At 38.6% G+C, this 15,507-nt stretch overlaps 1 protein-coding gene across 1 annotated transcript; it reads right to left on the minus strand.

Moving 5' to 3' along the window:
- Nucleotides 1–1,002: 1,002 nt before the first annotated feature.
- Nucleotides 1,003–15,504, minus strand: SGPP1 (sphingosine-1-phosphate phosphatase 1; the record flags this gene model as incomplete). Its single annotated transcript, XM_010187889.1, has 3 exons — nt 1,003–1,554; nt 3,272–3,361; nt 15,115–15,504. Coding segments are annotated over 3 exons (1,032 nt in total), but the record flags the coding sequence as incomplete, so codon positions are not given.
- Nucleotides 15,505–15,507: the final 3 nt, after the last annotated feature.

The raw sequence follows: 15,507 nt of genomic DNA on the forward strand, positions 1-15,507 counted from the left end.
TTTGCAGAATGGGGTGGTTTTATTGTTTATAGAATCAATTTTGAGTATTTGTCCACTGTATAAACAATCTCCAGAAAAATATATCCTCTTCCAGTAACTTACAATACACATTAAAAACTCTTACAAAAGGGATTATTGTCCATTTAGAACATCTTGAGCCTAAGGACACAATTCTTGGGTCACTTCATTTATGCAATTTTGATCAGGCTAAACTGAATATGATATGAATATGGTTAATTTGAACCATGCCAGCTATGTGGACAATCTAACATTTAAAAATATCTGCCTAATTACATAGGATTTTAAATAAAGTCGGGCGTTTTTACATCACAGTATATATGGCATTTCTTAATTTAGCAACAGAAAGGCACAGTTATTAAACCATAAAATACAGTACCTGAATCATAGATACTCTAGTGATATCTACCAATGCCAATCCAGACATTTTACTCTGTAGAGAGGGCTAAAGAAAAAGGCTTCTGTTTGCCTTTTTTTAGAAAAGCTTAACCTCATCGCAAAGTTTGGTCCATTAGAAGTGCCTATTAGCTGAAACATCTTGAAGCAGGAAAGAACAGAGGAAAGCAAATTCAGCAGTCTATGGTCCAACAACTCAAATAAATTACTATGAAATGGCAAACAGATTACGAATGGAGCTTTCAGATTAGCTGTCAGACATACCTGTTAAAAGTCAATGTATACAGGTACAGTGTGACAGACATTCCAGATACATTCATTGCATCACACACACAGACTTTGTTACAGCAATAAGTTTAGACAGTGCATTTACAGAGCTCAGCACTTCTCACGGACTGGTATTTGACTTCTGGCCCCATACCATACCCAAAGATGTGCAGAGTTCTTTAAATGCTTTGCCTGTTATGTATTGCTGTTAAAGTAAAGACCCTGCTAAAGCCAAGTTCACTGGCCTTCCCTTCGGAAACTAGTGCGCCTCTTCAAAAAGCAACTAGCTTTGTTCTCCCTATTTAAAGTGATAAAACTGCATCAAGAAAGACCAATAAAATGGAAAAGACAAGGAACAATAAACATCAGGGAGAAACCAACCATTCCATATGTAATATAGCGATAGGGAAGCTCAACTTCCATGCGTTGTCTTGCTTTCCGTACATCGTCGTGTGGGATGCGAAATATTTTACATGCCAGTGGAATAGTGGCTTTTTTCATCCCTACTTTTGTTAACAACAGAACTATTACTCCGATCAACAACCGCAATATGGCTTTTCCAAACACAGTCACAGTGACAGAGGAAAGAGACAAAGGTAAGGTATCGGGATGAGGATCTAGCTTTAGACCCACTATGTAGTTAACGTGAGAGCCACAGGCTACTCCAGCACCACAGCCCAGTATCTGAGCTGTGTCTCCTCGTGATGTGCTCCAGGTGTCCAGAGTAAAAGAGAAGATGCCCAGGGCTAAATGGAGACTGATGATAATTAAGGGTGCATATTTGTAAGTTAAGTTGAAGTTATCAATCAGGTCCACAACTGGATGGAAGACAACCAAGATAAGAATAGCATAAAGAAATCCAGCAATAACATCCTGTTGAAGAAAAAGAAAGATGGTTTCAGTGTAATAACTCTTTCAACAAATAATTTAAGTTACATTCGCAAGAAGACAAGCTTAGTTGCTCTGTTGCTAAAAGCAACTTGTGGTTCCAAATCTTTTCTCATTTACTCTAAAAGATTAAATCTTTATGTTAAAGATAAGGTAAGGAATTGCATTTGATCACCTATTAATAGGACACCTGCATCATGACCAGATCTTGAATTACCATGAATTAAGTTATGATCAAATGATCCATGACCAAACAATGTTGTAGACCTACAGACTTTTCAGCAGGGCCTGCAGTGACAGGACAAGGTTTTAAACTAAAAGAAGGTAGATTCAGGCCTGGATATCAGGAAGAGATTTTTTACGGGAGTAGTAAAACACTGGAACAGGTTGCCCTGACAGGTGGTAGATGCCCCATCCCTGGAAACATTCAAGGTCAGGCTGGCTGGGGCTCTGAGCAACCTGATCTAGTTGAGGATGTCCCTGCCCATTGCAGGGAAGTTGGACTAGATGGCCTTTAAAAGGTCTCTTACAATCCAAACCACTCTGTGATTCTACCTGCTATCTGCAATGGTCCTTGTCTAGGGCCAGGGCATTCCAACCTACAGTCAGCACAAAGCTAGCCCAGTTAAATCAGTTCTGCCAACTTACTTTGCTGGAAAAGCTCAACACCGGACTCAAGTGTCTGGAGGCCAACACACAGGCGTGCTGGTAGCAGCAGCTGGTAAGGCAGTCAAGGACCACTGCAGCTGGACATTAGAGCAGCCTGGACTTACACTATAGAGGATTCAGATATGGAACTGCTGAATAACCTAGATGACATGATGCTATTTGTTGTATAACTTTGTTCTGAGACATTACCTGTCAGCTGACAATGTCAGCTGAAATACCAGTTTATCCCATTATCCTCCACACAAGTGCTTCTGACTTGGGAAGCCTCCCAATCACTAATGCAAAGACGTCGTTCAGTTTTTCTGAGCTGCCTTATTTTCACATGCTCCTTTAACACTGTTCATTTACCAGCATTCGTACTCACTACAAGGCTTACTGTTTTCTGGCTTTAAGCTTTTCTCATGCTAGCAAGTGATCCTCAAAAACCTCTTTAGCCATCCTTATTAGTGGTTTCACGTTCCGATTACCATTTTGTAGTGACCTTGTTTTCCCTTCTTTACGTTGCATGCATTTGTGTTTCAGTTTGGTTTTTTTAAATCCTTGGTAATAAATAAGTCTGTTTTTCAAAGATGACAATTTTGTCATCTCGTTCTTTAGCAACTTTGGCAAATGAAGCCCTAGCATTTAGCATGGCGCTCTGAAATGCACGTGCTTTGAGTAGCTGATGTGGAACACGAGTGGACATTGACAGCCACTCTCTCATCTTGCAAAATTATTTCTATTCTGCAGAGGAAAATCTAGTCTACACTTCAGGGCAGTCCTCAACTTCTGCACTAAAACTGCTATTAAACAACAGCTAAGTTTCAACTGTGGATTGAGTTTAAGAAAGAAAAATATAAATTAACATAAGTTTGAAATCCACTTTTAGCTATTGTATCAATTTCTCTGCTGAAGAAATGTAAGTATTCTGTTATTGTATGGTAGGACATTCTAAAAAGTTACAATTACTGCACTGTAAAAACTGAAGTGTGATGGAAGTTTATGAAAGCAGAACAACACTGAAATAAAAGTATTAATAGGATTATTTTCTTACCAAAATCGAATGCATTCCCATATAAATTCGACTACAGCAAACCAAAGAACACCAGCAGAATGCAAGGATCAGTCCAAACATAAGGGGATACTGGTAAGGAAAAAAAATGAGATATTATATTAGAATTTAGGAAAAAACCCACAAACCTCTAAGAATTCTATAATTAATTCCAATTAATGCAACCTATGCTTACCCTTTTTCTTGCCCCACTCTACCGAAGCCTATTAAACCACCTCACGTAAGTACACTTACAAGTCAAAACATTACTAAGTCAAACTTCTTCAGCTTTTTCCTTGTCCTCTTCCTTCGCATTCAGGATACATGAATTTCAGGGCATTGTTCATATCTTTTCAGACAGAACACTAAGAACTTAATAGATGTTTGTAGCAGTTAGTCTTGCCATGTTATGATATCCTGAATTGGCAACATGGGCAGAGACAAGCCTTGTGATACAAACTGTGGAACAGCTTTCTACTGGGTGAAGCAGCTACACAGTATACTAGTATTGGTAACAATTATCCAGGCAGAATCTAGTAGCTTCGCCCTTCTGAAAAGGAAGGATTCATAATAATTTACAAACCAATTCAACTCCTTACATGCTGTTTTAGAGTTTCTGCAATCCTTGGCTCAATCTCTGAACATCAGTATGAAATTCCTACAACAGCTCTCTTTTTTTCCTCTACAAACCCATATAAATTTCCACTGTTATTAAACAAAATATATTAAACAATTATTTCCAACTATTTTTATCTTCAGATATAAGATTTCTTATTAAAAAGGACTGTTTACCAGGAACAAAATCTTGTTTTAATAAGCACATACCAGCACGTGTAGAAACTCAATATTTTAACGTTCTTAGGTTTTGGGTAACAGTATGCTAATTCACGTCTTACAGTACAGTAAGAAATACTTCCCCACTACTATATTGCAAAATGTTGTACAAGACAGGATACAGCTTCCTTTTTTCAGTATTCAAAATAATTATTACTTCTATAAAAGAAGCAGTCACAAGACAAAATGGCATGTTTCCAAAATTGCTTCACTTCCTACAGGAAAGCAATGATAAACATTTTCAATATAAACAGGCAGTCTAGATATAGTCTAATCTCAGAACAAAAAATAAGAATTACAGGCAGTTTTCTGGCCTTTTCCCTGGCTCCTGTTATGGGCAACCTGAAGGGTGGAGTATCCAACAAATTAGAGAAAGTATCTTTAGTCCTACTGGCGAAAGCTGTATGTCCTCTGTGAAGGCCACTTAACAGTCTGACAAGCTTCAAAATCAGTCTTTCACAATAAAAGGTTTGAGAAAAGATGATAAATTTTCTGCATTATTCCAACAGTCTTTGAACTCTCAGCTCGTGTTAGCATGACTAACACCAAAAAAAGTCTCAAACTAACAGAAAATCAGAAAGCTTACATTTCACATAAGAAACAGCTCTCACATGGAAATCAATTCTAAATGCCCAACTCACAGTTGTATTACATCTAGTTTAAAGTCTATTTCCTGCAGCAATATTTGGTTTTGTTTCTACTACATTCATCCCCAATTTGCACCTAAACAAAGTTATGTACTTAATGATTCATTTACAACTGAAATTATGAAGGAACAAATGCAGTTTTCTGCCTTTCAGAATTAGGCAAATAACAGGCAATACACCAGTAACAAGGTCACACTCAAGACATGATTGCAGAGTTATCAGATGCTGACATTGTTATGGCAGCCGCAGAAGCAATCCTTGTACCCTGTGCCACACCACCAGAACATATTGCAAGTGTAGCCCCATCCCCATTATGCCTCTACCATCATTTCCACTGATCTCAAGGTAGAAGTAGGGCTGCCTGCACCAGGAAGACATTGCAGCCACACGACCTCCCTGCCTGGTACTGCTCCACTCTTTCAAAAAAGCAGAAATGCTGTATATACAGGGATAGGTACATCCTATATCCTTTAAAGTGAACAGGAGCTTCTAGCACCTCTTTACATGCTCTGCAAGATGAAAACCTGGAAAGTCAGACTTCGTGTTTGTCAGAGACCAGCAAGGGAGGACTTATTACCTCCAGAAGTAATGCAAATCTCTTGACCAGAAAATTTAATAGCATCACAATTACTTGCTGGTAGAATGAGCTTGTACATGTTCATGCACGTGTCAGGAGTTTCAAACAGTTTTGCCCATCACTTGATACCATATGTCCATTGTTGTTTCCTGGCACACATCTTTTGTGCTTTCAGGCTCCAACCAGGCATAAGGCTTTTCTTTAATAACTAAAGACTTTTCCTGCATTTCTGAAATACCTGACAAACAGAAGCTGGAGCTTTAGCAGGAGGATGAACAAAGTGCCAGGCTCAGCAGGCTGTAGCAGCTAATGATACTGCGGGTTACGAAGTTGGGATTGCAGAGGAGAAGAGGCTAAAGCAGGTAAACAGCAAGACCCTAAGAACAAGCATGAAGAAGCATGAAGGAAACAGTGTACGTGAGGGGTCTTGTTTTAAGTGTCCTGGGTAGGCTGTTGTAAACAGCAAGGAGAACAGGATAAACTCTGGAAGTGGAAAGAAATGCTTGCTCTCAGTTAGGAGCTCTCAAAGCAGAGATGTTTGAGGCAGAAGAAAACTGACAGAAACTCCAAATTTGAATAAAATTTTGGAAAGAATACCTGGCTTTATCACACCTTACTCTAATTCTGTTTTTTAATAGTATCGAGAATAAATGCCCATTAAAAAAAATCTGAAAACACTGGCTAGTTTAGTTACTGTGTAGCAAAGCATTTGTATCCAAGAGCTCAAACACTTCCCTACTGCGTCTCCAGTAAAAAGCCAATTATACGTTTAACCGTGATTCATCTTCTTAAAGTAATGAAGAATTTTTAACTTCAACCCAGACAAATTATTCTTGCTGAAATAGCTTTAGCATGACCTGTCAAAAATGTATCTGCAATATTAGACACATGATGATTTATATTTTAATATGGCAGTAATAACCACAGAAGCTTTAAACCCGGTTTCTTTCCACCCAAGACAGCTTATTCACTACAGTATACCCAGCTGTACTACATGCAGTCCACTATCAAAAGGCAGAAGATTGAAACAATTATTCAAATTTCCTCTATAATAATATTCCATAATACATCAGTTTATGTCAATTTTTGTGACTAGTTCCCCCCCACAGTATTCTCATTTATGCTACCACTGCATAACCAGCACACTTAGACAACTGTCAGTTTATGTTTATAGCTTACTTATCAGTCAGTAAAATAACTATCAGTTTAGATAAATACCTCTTTATACATAAAGTACAGAAATAAAATTTGATCTACAGAAGATTTTTAACCTTTATCTGTCCTAGTTTCTTCCAATGTTATATCCATACCTCCCTCCATTGCTCACGTAGCCAATCTAATTTTCTTCCCACAACCCTCGTACCCACCTGCAGAGCATCATAAAGCCATGTACACCCTTTGGGGCTCCACATTTCAGTGGTCTCCTTAGACATTAGCAGAACTCAAGCAGAAGAGCTCACCTACTTCAACAGAAATAAAGCACAACACTCCGCCTCTTCCTTGGCCTGTTTTCACTCCTACCTTTTAAAAGCAGCCACTGGGTTCAAGAATTCCTAGAACACCAAACTGGTAGCACCTGCTTAAAATCTGCCTTGAGGTGATGAGGCAACCATGTATTCTGCCCTCACATGTAGGGATAAGCATACAAGGTGACTAAAGGAGAACATTAACACTCCCACACACCTTGCAGCTCAGCAAGAAGAGACTGCTCAGCAGCTTGCCAAGTCGTAACAGCAACAGGGGACATCACCTTGATACTTATAAAAAAAGCTGATGCCATAAATTTACTTCCAGATTATTATCTGAAAATAAAGCAATACTGAGGTACTAACAAACATTTTCTAAATGTTGTTTCATCTAGAAAATGACTGCCTGTATGTATTTTGCATATATACACTGGTTACACCACAGTTGTGTATCTGTAACCTTGCACACTGCCTAAGCATAAGAAATCCCCCAAATACCAAACATCATCTATTAGTATAGTAGCGTCTTAGGAGTATTAACATTTGCTATCAGCCTCACTTTATAATAAATAGTGGATTTCACAAAGCTTCTCTCTCAGTCGTAAATGATTCTTCAAAGAAAACAAACAAAAAACCACAACCCAACAGTTTTTTCTATGTTTTCTACTTAAAATAGGCACACTTTATGAAAGACTAGTTTATATTTAAGTTTTCACATTAATTTCAACTGTTCATGGAAGAAAGCCATAAGCACTCTTTTTTGATGTTTGCTTGGATCTTTTATTTTGGAAAGTATTGCATTCACAAATTTGAAAATTAGCAGTTATCAATAATTACCTTTGAATTATAAACTTTTAGATCTTTTCTGTATAGTTGTATATAGACACACCAACAGCCTTTACTTAAATGAAAGTTATTGCTGAATTCCAGCAATTTTAACCCCGTGGTTGCTCGCGTGCCAAATCAGACCTACAGAGGCACAAAGGACAAAAGATAACAAGTTCACTTCTACCCTCTTCCCTAATTCATTTCTGTTCTTACTCATTTAGGCATCAAAAGGCAGACTGGCATTGTATCCTTTCAGATGAGTCTCTGAAAGGCTGTCAGAGATCACAGCTGGCAGTGGTAGACATAAAAACCAGGTTTCATTCTCTCAGCTTGTTCTTTCTGATAACAAAATTGACTTATCTTCATTCTTGACCATGCTTAAGTCACTTTGAGTCAGATATTCAGAAACAGTTCATTTAAGACACAAACATCTCAAACTCTGGGTGTTGATTTTGGCTGAGATAGAGTTAATTTTCTTCATAGTAGCTGGTATGGTGGTGTGTTTTGGATTTGTGCTGGAAACAGTGTTGATAACACAGGGATGTTTTAGTTACTGCTGAACAGTGCTTACACAGCATCAAGGCCTTTTCTGCTTCTCACCCGACCCCACCAGCAATTGGGCTGGGGGTACACAAGAACCTGTGAGGTTACACAGCGTGGGACAGCTGAGCCCAACTGACCAAAGGGATATCCCACTCCATATGGGAAAAGGGAAAAGGGAAAAGGGAAAAGGGAAAAGGGAAAAGGGAAAAGGGAAAAGGGAAAAGGGAAAAGGGAAAAGGGAAAAGGGAAAAGGGAAAAGGGAAAAGGGAAAAGGGAAAAGGGAAAAGGGAAAAGGGAAAAGGGAAAAGGGAAAAGGGAAAAGGGAAAAGGGAAAAGGGAAAAGGGAAATGTTCAAAGTTACGGCATTTTGTCTTCCTAAGTAACCATTATGCCTGATAGAGCCCCGCTTTCCTGGAGATGGCTGAATACCTGGCTGGGGTCAAACCACAGCACCCTGCCTCCATGCCTTCAATAAGATCATCCTATGCAAATCTTCAAAAAATCATTATGCCTCCATAGCTGCCACAACACTGCAACAATTTTGAGCATGTGAAGCATTTATTGAACTGCATACTCCTTTTTCTTTTTCTAAATTAAAAAAAAAAGAACTTGTGAATTGAAAGTCTTAACCTTATACAAAAATAAAGACAGTCACACATAGTACTTAGTCTGAACTTCACAAATCGCATGTTGACTCAAAACTCAGCATTAACCTGGCATTTTTCTCCTTGAGAAAAGTACCCCACATTCTATACTAGATCAAATGACTGATCCCTGCGCTAGTAGGAGGTGTCCCTGCCCATGGCAGAAAGGTTGGAACTAGATAAACTTTAAGGTTCCTTCTATGATTTCCAGATTGCACAAATATATTTCCAAAGTCAAGAATAAAACTTTGATAATATGCATGAGCATGTCGTACAAATACAGTACTAGAAGACTAAATGGAAGCAGATGGAATTGACAAGATGGAGATTGAGACAAATGCAACAAATAGATTTAAAAGACACTTTTGTTGACATTTTGGCTTTTAAATGTTTGAATGGGTACATTTCTTTGAAGACATGATACCTATTAAGAAAAGTGTCCTAGTCTTAATGTATATGACAATGGGAGAGATGACCAAGCATGTTATTTGAAACAAAAAAAGTTAAAAGGAGAAAAAAGATTAATTGATTGCTTAAATTCCCATATTACATTACAGAAAAAGCTAGGAATAAAGCTGATTGAGTAGACTACTCATCTTCTCTCAGGCCTCAATTTTGTTCACATATCCAGAATCTTGTTTTAATCTATTAAACTGAATTAAATTGCTCATATTTGGAAAATAGCAGTGAAGCTACTCCCAGTAAGCCTTTGAGAATTTTATGTCCTATGTTTTTAATGGGAAATTTCCATTTTATTCAATTATATCCTCTGAATAGGGCTTGTCAGCTTCTGACTGGATCACATAGAAAAAGTTTCCCTCAAGTACCCATCCTCCTCCCTCCCCTTGATCTGACTTTTTGCCAAGAGTCTTAATAACATAACCATTGTTTAGAAATGCTCATAAGGAAACAATCTGTCCCAAAAGCTTTGACCTAGGTCAGAAAAATCCCTTCTTTCATAATGGAACATTCTTAAAACACACTCTAGATGCTGGTTTCTTTACCTTTTAAAACCACATTATACACTGGAGAAGTTTCCAACATTCACAAAGGGTTCCAAACTAATTTTCCAGTATTTTCCATGTTCTACAGTATTACACAATGATCATATGATAGCTCAGAACTTCAGCGTGAGTTTGAGACAATTATTTTGGGCCAGAGTCCACTGAAAGAATCCAAGCAGCACTTGCAGCATCATGCTTTCAATAAGATATTTGTACTGTGCTTTGGCAACAGTCACATGAAAAACTGTAATCAATGCTTACAGGAATGACCGAGATACTGGTTGGACAGACGAGTACATAAGACAACATATAAATGATACAGAGGGAGCAGAAAAAAAAAAGAAGAGGGTGGTTAAAAAGGAAAGACCACTTCCAAGTCATTTTAGGAGCAATAAACAGAGAAAAAAACTGCCTTTTCAAAAAAGGCCAAGTAGTAAATAACACTGGCTAAGCTACATTTATAAGTTATTTATTTCTTTCTTCCACTGAGCAGCCCTAACATAAAAAAGCATAACAATTTGAGGGTGTTACATGTCATTACAAGAACCCTTTCTTTAAATTCCAAGATAAAGTCTTCATTGCCAGCCCTGCAGGGAGTTAAGAGGTTTGATTTTCTACTACACATTATCTGAAAAGAAATCAAAGAGTTACAATAGAAATTAAAGCCTGTTACTTCTTTTCCTTGCAGTCATGACAAAAAAAAAAATCCCTCCCTGAACACACCCAGCAAGAATCACTTACAGCTTGCTCTGCTTATGCCCCCAACACTTAAAAAATCATTTTTCTGCACACTGAAATTTTCTCAGGTTTAATCAACACAGTACAGTCTACTAAGAAAAAAAAAATACTTGAGAAGTATTTCCTTTGAATCCTTTCTTCATCAAAAAATCTGCATCTAACCTTATGACATTTGTTTTTACATGTTCTTCCTGAGATCCTGTACATTAGAGACTGCTTAGGCAAAACTGAAATATATATTTAATGCCAATCAACACAGTTTAATAGGACAGGCTGCTGCATACCTCTAGCAGAGATTCCCCAATGGGATTTGTAGGAACTGGCTATGCTTTTCTCAGACTTCTAAGAGCACCTGAATCAAACGGACCATGTAACTTTTTCCAGCTATAGCCATTAAATAGGCCCAGAAAAGCAGATCTTGCAACTCAAATACACAAGATGAGGCCAGTGCTCTTCATTGTGTGGGCAATTCTGGGTTTTCAGATCACCCCTTCAGCTACTTATGTCAGAAGAGTTTTTGTTTGATTGCCTAAAGAAACACATGTAAGAAAACCAATTAGACAAGTACGCATCTCTTTGCCTAAGTTCCTTCACAACACTTTCGTATTTCAGTCAAAATCCACTTGGGCTTCTCTGAGAGATGAGGCATCTCTTTCTGAAAGGAGTCCGTACTTGCTCTTATACACAGACTTGGTATATAAGAGACGGCTTCCTATGCGTAGCTTCCAGTTTTACCATTACATCAACCTTATTGATAACGCAAAAGCCTTTCAACAAGGACGGACACTTAAAACCAGCATTTACTCACTCTCTGTAAAATTCTCACTACAACAGTACCACAATTAGACTATTTATCCAATCCCAATAACCAATTATTCCTCATTCCCAGTGGGAATCTGAGAGAAGTCAGCCTTTTGAAATGAAAGAGCAGGCAGACAATTCTAGAGGTAATACTAAGCAGCAGTCAGTCAGAATCACAGAGCAACACAGATCTCTCTGAAATCCCAATACAGATCCTGTCAAACCCATCTCATCTTGTTGATAAAAGTAATGGCATGAACAGAAGATTTCTGGAAGGGTGTTTGATGGAGTACCACATTATATTCTTACACAATTGGTCATATGGAGAGTCAGTAGAGCACTAAGTAAATGAAAACTGAAAAAAAAAAAAAACCTTTTAGGTGTGTCAGTCAAAGAAGCCATTACAGAACTGATGCACTCTACTGCAGGTTTAGCAGTTGTGCTTATTAAGGTCACCATTATCATCAGTGGTGTGGAAAGAGTCCCTAATGACAGGATTTGCATATAAAACATTGGAAGCCAAGTACACAGGGAGGACAATACTGTCATTTTTGATGATCTAAACTGCTGCAGAAAATAAGCTAATTCGAACAATGTTGGTTAATGTAGTTAGAGGCCAGCTACTCATCAATCAAGGCTTCAGGCTCCTGCTGAGTATCAACTTAACGAAGTTTGTTCGATGGCAGACAGTGAGAGTCAGCAGCTCCTGACTCAGCTCATTAATGCAGAGCTGGGAAGGAGTGCGAAAGCATCACCACCTAACCCGGACAACTGCTGCTAGAGCCAGGCTACATCCTGGAGGAACTCTGTGAGAAAAGCATATTTTCTCTCTTCCTGAGAGGAAATTATACATAATTACTATTATGAAAATCATCTTAACATACGTTTGTCTGAAAGCTGGTTCCATTGATTAGTCCCTATGTCCAAAGGCTCCAGTTGTGAAAATTTGTAACAATCATCTTTAAAATCCATCATCTGAAAGTATTTTACTTTAATAATTGTCTTTATAAGCAAAGATTTTTGTTTTACTGTTTATAGTAAAAAATCCTTTCGAATACTACGTGAAAGGAAATTAATTGTAATAGGATTACTGATAAGCATTGAAAACTTGGAAAGCACAAACTTACTTCAACAGGTTAAAAGAAAACCTATTGAAATTTTTTTAAAAAATGGGTTTAAATGGACAATTTGGGCCATACCTAGAAAAGTAAGAGCAGTTTTGCTCTGTTCTCTATGTTGTTCAAGGGAAAAACTCATAGATTGTCTTTGTTTGATAGAAAAGAACTATTATTACACAATAGTAGGAAGTCATAGCCCAATGAAAGCAAACTCCAAATAAACCATACAGGAAAGTGATTCCCCTCTCACTGGGGCAACCTCTATTTCAGCAAAGAGCAGCTTGCTTTGGTTTAGTATAAACTTCAGTGACAAACTCAGTTAAAGTCCCCTGTATTCAGGAATAAAAGTCCTTGCCAAGTTACAGCTGTATCTGCTTATATTCACACCCAGTCTTGCTCCACTATGATTTTTCTAAACAAGCAGGCCTAAGATGTGGAGTCAACACGACCAGGGTCTCTGTAATACTTGCTTGTACTGAACACACAAAGGCTGCATCCCAACATTCGCCAACAAGTTTAATAATTTAATAAAAAGCAGAGTTATTACAAGGTTCTTTATCGCTAACAACTTTCCAAGAATTTTTGAGGTTAGTCTTTTTTAACCCATGTCTTTCCACAAAAGCATGACAAAAAATCGTCATACATTCTACTCCCTTTCAACACGTAAAACATGGAGAAAAGAAGATGCACTAAATGCGACCTTAAGTCTCTTTAGAGGTGAATCAAAAAATACTCAGCATGCCATAGGTTAACTTTTGATTAATATTTGGAAATTATTAAGAGGTGTGGTTTTTTTTAAAGTACATTTTGAAATGGTAGAAGTTGGTTTCAGAGAAGCCTGTTATTCATACCCATTTCATGGGAAAAAGAAATTAAAATTAAGACTCAAACACTTTGTTTCCTTATTGTTTTAACATGTTTCTGAATTAATAATAACAAGGCTGAATCTTTATGATCTCTTAATATGCATTCATTACAAATATGTTTAGTCAATTAGTATTTCAGACTGCAGTTGCAGGGTTGGCAAACCGAAGATCGAACTTGCAAAAAAAAAAAAAAACCAAAACATTTCACACATCGCCAGTTTGCTGGTTCTATAAAAGCAATCAAGCCAGGTTCTCCTTTGCACACATGACATCACTCTGTGCAAAGGTAATTGACTGATTGTACTAAACAGTGTTCCCCACATGCAAAGAAGTAGAAATCCAGTTCATTTTTCCAGCTGACATAAGCCCTATACATCAAGCAAGTAATAATCAACTACTCAGATTTTAGTCAGTCATTTAAAAAAAAAAAACTATCAACCAGAACTTTAAGATTAAGCACCTCAGTGATAGAACTCCAAATATTTCAAACACCCACAAAACATGACATTATCTGACGCCTGCACAACTCTAGCAGAGCAATACATCACAGTACTCTAGCAAAGGATATGAATCCCTAATAGCTTCATTTTGGACATGCTGTACCACCTTGCAGAAGTAGATACATAAACTTTGGCTAAACACAGGTCAAATACAATCTCTAACCTTCAGCTAGCTCTTTCCTTTCAGGCACCCATTCCATATGCTGAGATAGATCCTCAAAGCGTCCCACTATGACACCCGACAACCAGTGATTGTCAACAGTAACTGGGAAGAGAAGAGTTCAGCCCTTACACAAAGCTTAAAGAGAGAGGTCCCTCTTGCCAGATGACATACATCTGACTTCAAATAGGCAGGTATTATACTAAGAATTTTAAAACATTAAAAACTTAAGACTAGACTTACTGCATAACTTCTTAAACACACACAGCCCTCAAAACCCTCATGGAACATTTATCGTCTGGGAAAGCCTCCTCCCTCATTTACTCCTGAAACTGGTGCAGTGATTTAGAGAGCTGAATACGTGTTGCGCTTTCTTTGGAGTTCTTACTGCTGTCCGTACTGCTAACAGCAAGCGCATAAGCACATGCCACAGCTTGCAGACACCAGATGTACAGTGTTATTTTAACTAAATCTATTGACCCGTAGTGGAATAGGCAGATTTAAATTTTGCTGAATGAAGTTACTGAAAAAGATCAGAGATTATCAGTTCCTGCTAATTATTAGCACATTAATAGTTGTAAAACCATCTGAAAGGATATATACTCCTCAAAACAGAAATAATAATTTCCAGTTTATGGGCAATTACAGAGTGACTCAAGCTACAAAGTGACTCTAAGCAAAGAGCGAGCAGCAAAAGGCCCTTTAGTTCCTGGCTCTCCACCAAATTCTCAGTCAGTAAAACCAAGCGCCTGTAAAAATATCAGATGCCTATCCAAATTTTGTACAAAGCACTCACCCTACAAAAGTTTAAAAAATACTCCCAAGAACAAAATGCAGATTGCTAACGCAGACTTTTAATGCATACTGAGCTATCCAGTTACAAAGTCAGCAGAACTTCCATTCCTGTGACAGAATTATTAGAACAGTTCTTGTTGCCTAAGCAGTCGCTTGGATCACAGAAAAATTTAAAAAGAAAAAAAGAGGGAGGAGGAGAAGGAAAAAAGGCACGATTTTCACATTTTCCCAAACAAACTCAGCTACCTCTCCTCCCAAAAGCAGCCTGTCACAGCCTTACACCCCAGGGCTGGAAAACACACGGAGGCAGTGAGGCGAGCATTACCTGCCAGCGGCCGTAGCTGAGAAGCAGGAGGGCCAGGGGGATGGCGGTGCCCGACATGGCGTGGGTGGAGGGCATGCTGTACTCCGAGTTGTAGAAGACTTCCAGCTTCACCACAGGCGGGGAGGCGGGCCGCGGCCAGCGGATGACATCCTTAGTGCACTGCCCCAGGTACATCACCCACACCCAGATGATGATAAGCCTCCGGCCCAGCCAGGCGTCCAAGTTCCAGATGCAGAAGGGGAAGAAGAGGATGTAGAAGAGCTCGTTGCCCAGCTCCGTACCCAGGCTGAAGAGACAGTAGAGGAAGCGGCTGCGGGTGGAGAACTCCTGGCTGCCGTCCTCCTCCGTGAGGGAGTTGCGGCGCGGCCTCCTCCTCCACCGCTGCTGGGGGCC

The sequence above is a fragment of the Mesitornis unicolor genome, unplaced genomic scaffold (genome assembly GCF_000695765.1).
Source record: "Mesitornis unicolor isolate BGI_N332 unplaced genomic scaffold, ASM69576v1 scaffold23507, whole genome shotgun sequence".
NCBI classification, from domain to species: domain Eukaryota; kingdom Metazoa; phylum Chordata; class Aves; order Mesitornithiformes; family Mesitornithidae; genus Mesitornis; species Mesitornis unicolor.